This window comes from Triturus cristatus, chromosome 11 (genome assembly GCF_964204655.1).
Source record: "Triturus cristatus chromosome 11, aTriCri1.1, whole genome shotgun sequence".
In the NCBI taxonomy this organism is placed as follows: domain Eukaryota; kingdom Metazoa; phylum Chordata; class Amphibia; order Caudata; family Salamandridae; genus Triturus; species Triturus cristatus.
Genome location: NC_140594.1, coordinates 316,456,427 through 316,470,697, shown reverse-complemented (window position 1 = coordinate 316,470,697; position 14,271 = coordinate 316,456,427). Strand labels below are relative to the sequence as shown.

The window sequence follows — 14,271 nt, the reverse complement described above, 5'->3', positions numbered from 1 at the left end:
ATTAGTTATTTGAACGACCTGAGATGGGTATCTCTAAATGACATGTAACATTAGATGACAAGGAATACAGTTGTGGTGCAGAACAGTAAAAACCCATTCAGAAGTCAGTTGACAACATTTGTCACCAGTTCTTAATATGTTAAATAATGTTAAAAAAGAGTGCAGGAACACACAGCTTTTCTTAGGAGCCCATCACTATCCCAGCACTAAGTGCTGGGTATCCAAATATCAAGGATACCTGTTCTTGGCTCCAACCCCTGCCTTTTTCTTGAACCACCCTAATTTTCCTGTACCTTACATGTTCTTTTCCATCCCTCTGTCTCCCCTTTGTCACTCCTGTCCTAGATGTATCTTCCTTATTCTTTGCCTCTTTTATGCCTTTCTTACTTCTGCTGTGGGTCAAAGTCTGAAGATGAAAATTAAATGCTTGTCCCAAAAATGAGTGCTGGTTCCCACCATCTAAAACCGTGGGCATAAATTAAGAACCTTTATTCACCAGTCTTTATAAAAAGATAAGTCATCACCAGAAATCATATAGGGAATGCCATGGATTGCTCACGATTATACAGATGTGAATTGAGGCAACAACATGATTTGTGTCTTTATGACCTTGCCTTTATTTGCATGAATGCAGTCTGGCATACTAGATTGGAGAAAGAGTGGCTGGTTTAGCTGCCTTGATTCTGTGACCAAAAGCCAAATAATATCTGAGTGAATGCTGGAGCTTTTCAAGTGACCTTCCAAAAGAGGTAAGTCTGGGCGAAGAGTGCCCCCCTAGCTATAATGCTGCTATTGAGGAGAACGTTTTGTATTTCTTCCTTATGAAAGCTGACTGAAAAGTATCCCCATAGATTGATTATCTTTACTGAATAAATATGCAACAGACCATGCCAGTGCAAACTTGCACACTTCCTTATCAGCCAGCGTATTACCAGTGTCCTTTGTAATGTAGTGTCCATCCTGTCTAAAAGAAACATACTAGTGAGTGTTTGGTTGAGGGTTAGGGAGCAGCCAGGCAGCAGCTATTGAAAGGACACTAGTTCATACTCCCCACTGTAATTGATTTCAGGCACATCTTAGCTCATTTCATTTTACTAGTCTAATGAATAGCACTGAAAAGCATAGAACATCTATATAGCACGTTGTGCCAACGTGTTTGATAATTTGTGTTTAAAAGAAGAAATGTTTCTCTCTAATGGACTCTTCATTAGTATTGACAAACTATGAATAATCCCACCTATATGTGAGATTCTGGAATACTTGTCAAACAGAATGTAAACTCTCCAAATAATGCAAAGCCGTAGCTTTATAAAGATTAATTTGCTTTATTTAAAAAAATAAATTATATGAGATATGCAAAAAATATTTTGGAAACCCATAATAACATTAGAAATGTGTTTAAAACCCCTTTGGGGCATATGTGGCAAAACATGGTTCCCATTCCATTTGTTCAACTAGAAAGGAAAGGGAAATATCCCCAGTAGCATGACACCTGTGGTAATGGCCTGAACTGTCCCAGCATGGAGCAGGGTGACGGCTAGTAAGTTATTTTTCCAGCTCAGTGAAGGAGCCCAGAACAAAACGTTCTGCCTTTTCATATATTTTTGCACTGAAATTCTGATTGATATCAGTTCATTCATGGACACTTCACACAATGTTTTCCACTCTTATTACTAAATTGTCATGTATGTGTTTCTATTTTTCCATCAGATTCTGTTTTTACCTTCAAATTCTGTTTAAAAGGAGTTTTGTGAGGTTGAAGGCAATGGTTAATTGTATCTAGCCCTGTCCATTTCTCTGCATCAAATGTTTTTTTCTTTACAAGGGCAGAGAATCTCAAGTAAAAATGTGCACAGCCACTGCTGTGTTTGGGTGCAAACTTTTTCAGAGTGTGCCTGAAAAGGTTCATAAAGGAAGATCATTGGTGCCTATGCCTTCCATTCCCATCTCCTCCCCAATAGCCTGATTACATCCAGCTGTGGCCTACTGTTAGTCCTGGCAGCCTTGGTGTGGTTTCCCCTGACTTTCTGCCTCCTGACCTTCTGTTTTACCGACTTAATTTTTGCTGGCTTTAGGATTCTGGACACTTTACCGCTGCTGATCAGTGCTGAAGTGCATATGCTCTATGCTCTAAACATGGTAACATTGGCTTATCCACAATTGGCATATTTAATTTACTTAGGTCTTTAGTAAAGTTCACTATATATGCACCGGGCCTGTAAATTAAATGCTACTCGTGGGCCTGCTGTACAGATTGTGCCACCCACTCAGTAGCCCTTTAAACATGGCTCAGACCTGCCATTGCAGTGCCTGTGTGTGCAATTTTAAACTGTCATTTCGAACTGGCAGGTTAAGCTGCTTATTCATCAAAAGTGGTAGAATGCACACCGATGTTCTTCAGTCAAAGTTTTATGATGCTCAAATGCAATTAATAGGCGTGCAACCCTGGTGTGCTCTCCATCTGTGCTGGTAAATATTTGCGTTGAAGCAGGAGCCTCATCAGATCTCCAAACCCAGGATGCACAGCTAGCGAATATGAATTGATAATCAAATAAGTTCAACACCTTTTCTTCCTTTTTTAATCCATTATTGATCCACTTTAATCCATGCATTTTCTTGCTTTAAGTTTCAGCAACAAATTCACCAAAATACCTATCGACTGAATGGCCTTTCTTAGGTAGATTGGGAGGGAGGAGCTGACACTTGCACCTGAATACGGCTGTGCCTATCCCCACACCAAGAGCTGCATACCCCCTGTAGTTAGTCTGGAGCCACTGCAGGAAAGGCAGGGACCTTGTGGTCCTCAAATGCTTCTTTGATGTCTCCCCCACTTTAAAGGCACATTTGAGTATAAGTACAGGACCCCTGATACCACCAAATCAGAACTCTACTGGAACCAAGGACATTCTGCCTGGAAGAAGAGCTGTTGTGCTGTATGAAGGACTGCCACTTTGCTACGTGCTCTGCTGTGTTGACCTGCTGAGTGCTATGCTGCAGGTGGGACTGCCATTTTGCAACTTCTGCTTGTTTTTGCCTGCCAGTGAGAGGGACTGGACCTGCTCTCTACTTCCTTGGACCCAAAATTCTTCAAGTCTTGCCTCCTGTTCTTCTGAAGTCTTGGGGACACAAAAGACTTCTTGCAACTGTCCTGGTGCTGCTGGACCCTGCCATCTGAGAGTCCTACCCTTGCCTGAGGGGACCCCTCCAGTCCTGGGCCTCAGGCATGGTTTTTGAGGTTATTTTAACCCTCGATGTCAACACAGCAGCAACTTTGCACCGATCGGCACAGACGCATTGACCTTCGACACTGACGCAGCTGCTGCTCTACAACGTTTCCAGCGCCAACGCGGCTCGCCGACTACAGCGGCCCTACCGCTGAAGCTGCTCGACGATGACAACACAGCTTGACATCGACGCAGCAACTGCATCGAAAAGAGGGGTTCGACACTGAAGCTTCCATCCATGGCACGGATCGGCACTAACGCTATCCTCCATTCTCGGATTGGCGACGACCACACACCTCCTTGACTCGAGTCCTTGACGTCGACACTTTGCTCCATCCAAGTTACTTTGTTAGCAAGACCTGTCTGGGTCCTGTATCTGACCTGCTGTTTATCAGGGTTGGCCGGAACTTTGGATTTGCATCGGTCCCTTGTGACCTCAAGTAACCTTTTGACCGCTAGTGACTTCTAAACACTGTTTTCACATTTAATCTTTAAAAATTCATACCTCAAGTTCTACTTATAGGATTTTTGTCATTTTTGTCTTGTTTTAATGAGATAAATATTCTCTATATTTCTAAACCGGTGTGGAGTTTTTTGTGGTTTTTTCACTGTGCTATTGTAATTTAAGTGTTGCACAAATACTCTACACATTGTCTCTTAAGTTAAATCTGATTGCTCTGTGCCAAGCTACCAGATAGTGAGCTAGGGTGTGTCTGACCACCCTGACTAGCGTGGTGGTCCTTACTTGGACAGGATGCATACCTTTGCCAACTAGAGACCCCATCTCTAATAACTACCATCTGTTTACTTCTCTCCCTGCACATCAAGATGTAATATCAAAGGCGAGTTGGAAGTAACAAGCAAGTTTGGTGCATGCCCTCAGCTTTGAGTTGACTCCTAATGCAAAAGAGCATGCCTAACATCATGTATATGGGCTTACAAAGAGCCTCAATGCTGAGGGGAATGGTCAACATTATTTTTCAGCGTTGTGCCCTTGTCGTTGAACAAGATGGCATTGGCATCAAGATTTTGGCCATTGGTGTTAATAGGATCTTGTGACTTTGATGTTACGTGATGTAAGTAGGCCATGTTTGCAGCCTCACTCCTAAGCTTAAGATTGGCATACGTCATGTCTGTGTAAATTGCAAGTCAGTTCTGATTTGAAGGAAGTTGGAGCAATTGTCTTTAAAGTATCTGCTTGGTAAGTGCACACTCGTGCACCAAATTCTAACTATATTAATTTACTTTGCCTCTGGTACTTTAGGACTTCAGCAGCACCCTTTCTTGGTGTGTTCCTTAAAGTTGTAAGGACAAAACAACAAGGTTGGCACTATTTAGAATTTATTTGCAAAAGGACTTTAATGGTAATACACTACTTTAATCTATACATGTCAAGGCTATGACCTTAGGACAAATATTTAGAAGTAAATCTCCAAGCTGTATACATAGGTTCCACAGTGAAAATGCTTATTAATAGCAGGGTGTTAGATATTTTTGTAAATGGTAAAATGCTCAGTGCAGGAATATTATTTATTGCCCCTAATGTTTAACCTAGCACTAGCAACATTAGTTCAAAGTTTGTCACTGACCCTTAACGATGGTCCGTGAACAGGAATTCAGTGATACCTGATGTTATAGGTAAAAACAGTGCTTATCAAATAAATACAAATACCTCCCAAATAATGCAAGTAGTCATAGTCTAATATAGAGCAGACTATAAAATTTGGCAAGTTGAATGGCCGAAAGATGTGCACTACCCGACTATTAATATGAAAAGACCCCTAATTCAAGAGTGATGGTAAACTTTCATTTGAGAAGTGACTATATGTCAGAATAGTTTTTTTTAGATATTTTAGAGATCTTCAAAGAAGCTGCAAACTTCCATCAAGTGAATTGCAGAATTAATTGTGACTGAAGTAGTTAACAAAGACCTATTTGAGCAGTAGGAATTACACTTGTACATCTTGACAAAGTTGTCAATTGACTTCTCTTTAAAGGCAATACAGCTCAGTGGATGGCCAACATCACAATGCATGGCTGTGTTGCCCTCCGGGCATGACCACCGGCCCTGACCACCAGCTCTTCAGCTGTGTGTAGTAGGGTTGGTCACAAAGCCTGGCCTTTGGCCAAGCCCTATACCCAAATCTTTGTAGGCAGGTGATGTGTGTGGGGGTGGGAGGGTTGAGCAAAGACATTTGACCAGCCGAAGTGTGCACAAAGGGGGTTGGCTGCAAGATCAGACCTTTATTCAGCCCCTGCACCCAATTCTCCATTGTTTGGCGGCAGTGCCTGGACTCTGACCGATCCCTGCACCCTACCTGCCATGGGTGGCCAACCCCTGCTGTGCTTGGCCTTCAACAATTCACTGCAGGTGAGTTGGCTGTAAGGCGTGGTCTGCGGCTAGACTCTGCTCTCAGCTCTTCATGGACAGCCAACCCCCTTGTGTGGCCGTTGGACAAACAGAGCATTAGTGCTATAAATACTTTATTTTTTATAATTATGTTGTACAAATTGATCATGTGCTGAATTTGAGAATCCAGCAGTCTACAAGGGGTCCGCCTGACCCACTGAAGGACAGGAATCCACTAATCTCTCCCAGTAAAAGTTGTGTTTTTGATTTGTATTTTAATACGTGGAAGGGGGGAAGTCCTTTTGGGCCCCACCCTCACATGAGCCTTGGGGTCAGGATGCGTGCGTCCTTAGACCATTTTTCTGTATATTTATTTTTCCAAACTCAATGCACCATATTGGGTAATGCCAACCACAACTGAAAAGTTTCTGCAACGGGCAGCATGTCAACCAAAGACTGATTCGCCAATATGTTGCTGTTTTTGTGAATTCACAGTGCACAAACGGAGGAAAAGATATATACTCCGATGAGGCGGCTTCAATTTTGTTAAATGGGGTTGCTAATTCTCTGTGGATTTTCGAATTGCAAGATGATCTGCGAATGAACGGTCCAGATAGCTGTGCAATTTAACCTCATCATGTCCAAATGAAGCACCCTTTTAAACACTAATTTTTCAAACTACTGAGTAGATTTGCACCAAAACAACAAAGGCACAATCCTTAAATAGAAGTCAACCTTCACGCCAAATTTAGTGTAATAACAATAAGTCGTTTTTTTCTATATCGAAAAGCAACAAATCTTATGGGAATTACAATGGGAAATGACACAGGGATTCTCCAACCCTTGGTTTGTTTTTTCCTTGGCCCTGCTTAATGGATCTGCAGAAGATTTACCATGTGGATGTACTTGTTTGTAAAGTGCAGATTCGTCCAACTGCACCAAGGCTATTAAAACAAGCATTTGCAATGCAATAGGTCTCGCATTTGCAAGATTTTGAGCAATTGGCATAGTAAATGACAATGCCTTTTATTTGTGTGTTTTAAAAGCCTGTAAGCAACAACTAGAAGTAAAAAGTGCACATAAATAAAAGGCATTGTCATTTACAATGCCAATAAGTCAAAGTTTAGAAAATGCGAGACCTATTGCATTACAAATGCTTGTTGTTGGGTGCGGGGATGTTGAGCGTCCCTGCCGAGACTCTAACCCGGTTCCCCAGCTTCGAGGTCGACCAATATAGCCGTAAGGCTACATCTCTCTGTTGAAAAAAATGCACTGTTCTTCTCTATTTTAGCATTGCATTTATATCACAATAACTGCTCAAACAAGTAGTAGTGTCGGACTGCTTTTAGACATGCGATTCCCTAAAATATAAAATAAAATATTTACCTAAAAATATTTATCTTAACCTAGATGTTTAAGACCTAAGTCAAATAAAAAATTAATACGATACTGATGCTACTTCCAACAATAAAAGGACAATCTAGAACTAGGAGTCACTAGAGCACCTACCACAGTACCACTTAAATTGTTTTCTAATTTCTCTCCCTAATTTGGATACCTATTCCCATTTCCTTTAGGCCTGTAGCAATTGAGTGGCTGTTATGAATTACTCAGTAGTGCAAATACAAGGAGGTCATCCTTTGGCTTTCCTTTCCCTTGGTTTAAATTTATTCCATTTTATATTCATTCATGTTCAAATTTCTACATTTCCCACTGCCAAGTGCTGTTTCACAAAGTGCACAAGAAACCTTAAACTTGAGAGAAGCAGACATGGTTATAGTCTCAATTCCCTGCCACAACTCCTTGGCCCTCCACCGCACACCAGATACTTGAGATGGGTGGGTGCAAACGTAAGCAGTTATATGGTTCAGAGCTGCACTGTTGGGGGTGTCAACGATTGTCCAGCAACCGAAATTCAACATGCAAAACAAACATCTTAGCACACTTACACAAGCTGCTCAACAACCACAATTCCCAGCCCTGGATCACTATTCTAGGAACACGCCTGGCTTGCAGCATCACTAGTTGTAAAACAGCTGCAACAGAAGATCTGAAAGCCATAAGTATGAAACTTGTGCAACAATGCAGGCTACAAGGCAGCACATTGCCGTGAGGTACATGCTGCTAGGCCAGGCAAGCATCAGGTTGTTACACAATGCCAGAGCCTCAAAGCTATTACTGCCTTTTAGAGACTAAGATATGGATTTAGAGGAGCACCTTTTACCCGAAGCAATAAAAACAGTCTGTTCAAAAGGCAAGATCACTTTCTTTAGTACAGCTTTTAAGCCGGACAATGCCCTGGGGTGTTTAAGTCATGGGGAGGGGAAAGAGTGCTGAACGCTAATATGGCAGCTTGGACAGGGCTGTTCCACAGCCTGATGAGAGATTAACTGAACTCTTTATACCATGTGCAAAGGATGAATAGTCCCATATTCTTGCTGCCAGCATGCTCTCATAACATTGAAGTACATCATGGACCCCAAAATATGCAGTTATGGTCGTGGAGGTGAGTGCAGTCAATAGACAACTCCTTGGCGCATAGTACCACAACAAGCTGCCTTAAGCATTGCACTGGTTCCAGTAAACATGCAGAACTCTTTCAACCCACTCTACATTGCACATTAGTAATTCATGGGAACATGCCAGCTATGTCTGCTACAAAAGCTCAGCAGAGCCTACCAGCCAACAAGAAACCAGTGGTCTACAGCAGCATCTCCCTGCCTCCGGTGCAGATATCGGCGAAACCGGAAGTCAGGCAGCCTTCGTTGGGACGTGGGCGGGGCCTGACAAACAAACCGGAAGGAACCGCCGGGGAGGACGTCCGGAACCCTGCAGGCTCCATGCTGAAGTCCCGGCCCCATCAGTGGGACCGGGTGAAGAGCAAGGCAGATTGCATGGCACCAGAGGCAAGACGGGACTCCTGAGTGGTGAGGAGAACCCCGTGGCGTGCCAAGAGATGGCCAGGGATCTCCATGCTGAAGTCCCGGCCCCATCAGAGGGACCGGGCGAAGAGCGAGGCAGACTGCATGGCACCAGAGGCAAGACGGGGCTCCCGAGTGGTGAGGAGAGCCCCACGGCGTGCCAAGAGACTGCTAGGGAACCTGCAGACCGAGCCAGTGAGTGAGAGCTTGGCTGGGTGCATTGCCGGTGCCCATTCTCTTAGCGGGCCCATGTCTGTAAGGCGCACGCTGAAGGACACGCCATGAGCGTGCACATCGGCTGTCTGAAAGAGACGCCGTTAGCGTGCACATGACCTGTCCGGGCGCCGTGAGATGTGCACGCATATGGTGCGAGCAGGCGTTGTGATAACTCCGTGAGCCGTACGCGTGCACATCTCTTGTCTTGCCATACGCGTGCACAGGTCCTGTCCCGCTTCGGAGCCAAGTCCGTAACAATAGATCTTGCCGATAGCGAGTAGCGCTTTGCGCTGCATCGCTAGGCGAGACCTAAAAACAAAAAATGTCTCTTCTTTTAAAACTCTAACCATAATTAAACTGGTACTATAGCCACCAGGTTTGGTGAAAGCAGTAGTGATGAGTTGTTGGAAACACAGTTCAAGAAATAACTTACTGATGACTCCACACAGGCATCAATGGAAATAATTCAAAATTGCTCAATGGGCCAATCTAATTTCTTCGATAAAATATCACAATTTGTTCTTTGCAAATATGCAGTTCTTTGTTACGTTATCACATCACCTTATATGTGAAAACAACAATTTGAACACACGCACAGAATGCGTTTTAATTCTGCCAGTTAGTGGTCAGATCTATCTGTTTCAACTGTTGCAAGCACTGCATCTCTCTTCTGTATTAGCCATGTGAGAGAATATAGTGGTCAGAGTTCTTTTCCAGGGATGGTCCTACAACCTGGGTTATTGGTAGTTAATAAACATTGGCTATGGTACTTAACTGAAGGAATTAAATATACCCATGGCCCTATGAAATTTATATTATTTAGAAAGGCATGGGTAAGACTTTTATAATTGTGTACAGCATTTCCTTGCATGTAATAATATCCTATTTACAAAATTTTCCCTGGATTATGGTAACTTGTTCATGTCGTGATCTTTTTTCTTTTTTGCAAGTGACTACTTCCTTTTATGTTTTTCCTTCTGACAGAGAACCTGGAATATAATGCAGAGGTCCAGGAGATTCCCCACCTGGAGATTGGACGTTATTTCTCTGAGTTCTCTGACACTTACTACTTTGCTAATGAAGAACTGCAGTTGAGATATCCAGAGGACATGGAGCACACATGCACATTGGTCCAAAAACTCCAGAGTGGTAACCACGATGAGCAGAAAGACTCACAGCAGCAGAACGACTTGCCTGAAGCCCAGTAGAACGACTTGCCTGAAGCCCAGTAGAACGACTTACCTGAATCCAAGTAGAACTACCTACCTGAAGCCCAGTAGAACCTTCTACATATGTAGCTGCAGCAGGGCACAACACCAGTACCATGGTTCTCTTGTGCTTCTTGCAGGCATCAGTATGCACTTTGCCAGTGGCACTTATGCAAAACACTCAGTTAACCATCCGTTGCCACTAGTTTAATTAAGGGCTGATCATGATACTAACGAAAATAGAATAATTTAATGTAAATAGTTCAGTGGGTTTGTGTCTAAAATAATAAAGAACACCTGCTGTGATCCCGTAACAAACTAGTAAAAAGAGTTGAGACCACCACGCTGCAACACCATTTAAGTTCTCAATGTCATCTTGGATATTGAGTGAAAGATTTAGTTGCTATTTCATATAAACGTTACAAAAGAGGTGAGCTTATTTTTGTTTTTGCCAATTTTATTTACCTCAGAATTCTCTTTCAGTGGCTTAGTGAACTAGGAATGCAGACTGTGTATGTGGTGCTTCTCACATTTTGAATACAGATTTGTATCTAAACATCTTAATTGATTAATCCTCTGCTAACCAGCCTCTTTACTCCTACTTCTTCTTATCCTCAAACATATACCTTAATGAACCAGAGCCCATCATGTTTCTATGGATTAGTAGCCAGTAGTAATCATGCTACGGGTGGCACCAACATATTATTAGTTTGGTGACAAAGTAGTGACATTGTGTGACTCTTTAAAGTCTATTTGAGTTGAAAACAATGGCAGCCATGTTTTTATTTGCAGGATGCTTTGTTTGTAACTGATGATACGTAACAGCAGTGTTCCTCTCCGTAAGATCCACTTGCCAAATATAAATACATTATATGCACATCTGGTTGCTCCAAAGAAATACGTGAAGGGGTGCTCAGGAAAGAAGTGCTCTTGCGTAAAGTATTTTCAGACAAACAAAGGAGGAAATAGACCAATTACATATATCATCCTATTTACAAAATAGCCTGGTTGTGTAGACTTATTATTCAACATAAGTATAGTCTCATCTAGACAGAGGTAATCATATTATTTATAATTGCCCCTTTGTGGAAACAATGTACAAACCAGGTTTTATGGAATGTTGACGTTTCGACCCAGCAGGTTGGGGGGTCCAATCTAAGCCGCAAAAGCGGGTCTTCATCAGGACTGGATACCCTTTTGGGATGGGGAGCAACCTGGAAAACTCTTCCGGTGTCAGGACTGTAGATTTAATCCATAAATAAATGAGGGCTAGCTGGCTTCTAAACGGCAGTGGAATTATTCCAGCGCTTAAAGCAATGAATGCTGCCAGTCTTGTAATAATCGTAATATATCTATCCGTGAAGCAAGAGTCTGTTGATGTCCTTGCGAAACAATGTGGTGTAGTGGTAAACTTTGAAAGCAGAGGGAAGCCTCCTGTTATTTAATTCCATTCAGGCTGTCTATCAGTAACAAAGTTACAGGTCAAACGCCTACAGTCACGACTCGAGTCTGGATTAAATCCACTGCCGTTTAGGAGCCAGCTGGCCTTTATTTATTTATTGATTAAATCTACAGTCCTGACACTGGAAGAGTTTTCCGAGCGGACCACTGTTACATATCACTAATTGCCCAGGTCCTTCATATTATTCTTGGGTCACCCCATTGTTGTGTAATAATAGTTTGTAACTGAGGATGCATCCAGAATATTCCACCCAGTGGAAGTAGTTAGATGAGGGTGGCTGAACGATGGATACTGTGAGTTGCTTTCCTTAATTTTCCTGCTGTCTGGAGGCCTGAATGCTTTATGTCCAGAGAACCAACATCAGCCACATTGATTCATTTGGAAATTGTGTGCACGGCTGCTTGTTTTCAAGATGATTTTGCATGTTGGTGTCAGACAACTCCACTGCATGTAATGAAGATAATCAGGACTGTTTATCCCTTCTTTTTCAGTAACTTATATTTAAATAAAAACTCAGTCTGGGCTTTGATAAAAGAGTGGGGCCTTTCTCATTGTAACACCTGCTTATCACAGATTAGTTTATAGATTAACCACCAGTCGTGCTTTGTAACTACGTTTGCCATCACTCTCTCACCATTCCCCCACTCGCCCAATTGAACAAGTTACTTACCTTCAGTAACGATACATCAGTAAGAAACATAGGTTAGTTATAGATTCCTTACCTTAGAATCCAGGCATCAGACTGGATAAGGAAAGTTTTTCGTCAGCAGTCCCCCTGCGCGTCGAAAGGTGCCGTCGGTCAGCTCCGAGTTCTTCTTTGGCGTCGTGGTGGCTGCTGATGTCCGTTCTGTACATGGCTTTCCACGCCAGTAGCGCAGAGCCATGCAAGACACTTACCAATGGTGCACAAAACTAGGGCCCTGAAAGGAAATCCTTAACCCTAGAAGTCAGTTCGCAGAACGGGGAGGATGGGTGGGGCGGAAAGGAATCTATAACTAACCTATGTTTCGTACAGATATATCGTTACCGAAGGTAAGTAACTTGTTCATCTGAAAGAAGCAGTTAGTTTTAGATTCCTTACCTTAGAATAGATACCCCAGCAATACCAACCCCGGAGATTGGTCTGCGAACCAAGTTCACACAAGAAAGTCTTGGAGAACAGAATGGCCAAAGAAGCCATCTCTCCGGACTTGGCTGTCCAGGCAATAATGTTTTGGGAACGTGTGCAGCAATGCCCACATAGCTGCCTGACAGATGCCATTGAGGGAGACTCCACGTACCAAAGCAGTGGTAGCTGCCGTCGCCCTGGTGGAATGGGCGCGTAGCCCCACTGGAGGCTCCTTCTTTGCCTAGGAATAGCAAGCTTTGATGCTCAAAACGACCCATCTAGAGATGGTCCGTTTGTGCACGGCCCGACCTTTTTTAGCACCCACGTAGCCAACAAAGAGCTGGTCATTCACCCGAAATTGCTTTGTGCAATCCAAATAAAATGAAAGCGCATGTGTTGGATCCAGACGGTGAAGCCTTTCTTCCTCTTTGGAAGGATGCGGAGGCAGAAAGAAGGTGGGCAAGGTAATGGTCTGTCCAATGTAGAAAGAAGTAACCACTTTGGGAAGGAAGGCTGGACGAGTTCGAAGGACAACCTTGTCTGGATGAACAGCCAGAAAAGGAGGCTTAGAAGAAAATGCTTGGAGCTCACTTACTCTGCCCACAGAGGTGATGGCCACCAGAAAGGCAGTTTTGAAAGTCAGAAGCCTGAGAGGACAGTTATGTAGCAGCTCAAAGGGAGCGTTCATAAGATAAGTAAGTACCAAGCCCCAATGGGGCATTATGAAGGGACGAAGGGAACAGGAGGAAAAAGATGAGCAATGCCTTTAATGAAGCGATTTATAATAGGGGACTTGAAAATTGAGGGCTGTTCAGGAAGCCTAAGAAAGGCTGAAATGGCCGAGAAGTAGCCCTTTAGAGTGCCCATAGCCTGGGCTAAATAAAGGAGAAACTGGAGAACCTCAGAAAGGGGATCCACAGCCTTTGCTGGGCACCATGCCACAAATTTGTTCCATCTACAAGCATATACCATCTTAGTGGAGGGCCGCCTGGCTGCCAAGATAACATCACAGACTTCGGGAGGCAGGTCAAACGACGTCCACTGCCGCCGCTCAATCTCCACGCAAGGAGGTGGAGGCTGGACAGGTTCGGGTCGAGGACAGTCCCCTGCTGCTGCGACAGAAAATCCTCCTGAAGAGGCAGTCTGATCGGAGGATCGATGGCCATGTGTAGCAGCTCTGGAATACCAGACTCTTCGTGCCCAATCCGGAGCCATAAGAATGACTTTGGCCCAGTCGCGCCTGATCTTCTTCAGCACTCTGGGCAGAAGTGGTATAGTCGGAAAGGCTTATAGAAGACCACAACTCCACTCGCGAAGAAAAGCGTCGCCTAGCGAGTGCCGCCTTGGAAATTAAAAAGCGCAGAATTGCTGACATTGTGCGTTCTCTTCGGTGGCGAATAGATCTAACCAAGGCTCTCCCAACTTTTGAAAGAGTCCTTGCACCACCTCCGAGTCCACCAACAGGTTGCAGGAGGCCATCAGGCCCAGTAGCCGGAGGGTCATCCTGACCGAAACCAACCCGGGATAGAGGCTGAAAGATCAGAATCATAGTCCGAATATCCCGGACTCGCTGCTCGGGTCGATAGACCTGAAACTGTGTCTTGTCCTGAACCGCTCCATGGAAGAGGAGCTTCTGAGAGGGAGTCAAGTGTGACTTCAGCACATTGATGGAGAACCCCAGTGATGCAGGAGGTTGGCTGTAGTCTGGAGGTGGGAGAGGAAAGCCTGGGGTAAGCAAGCCTTCAACAGCCAGTCGTCGAGATAGGGGAAGACTGGAACCCC

At 43.8% G+C, this 14,271-nt stretch overlaps 1 protein-coding gene across 1 annotated transcript in view; it reads left to right on the top strand.

The window, feature by feature from the left end:
- FBXO21 (F-box protein 21) overlaps window positions 1-11,915 on the top strand; it is a 177,034-nt gene extending 165,119 nt beyond the window's left edge. The window contains exon 12 of the mRNA XM_085632767.1: window positions 9,696-11,915. Coding sequence (XP_085488893.1) covers window positions 9,696-9,919 — 224 coding nt within the window. The 3' untranslated portion in view covers window positions 9,920-11,915. The remainder of the gene's footprint in view (window positions 1-9,695) is intronic.
- The last annotated feature ends 2,356 nt before the right edge of the window (window positions 11,916-14,271 follow it).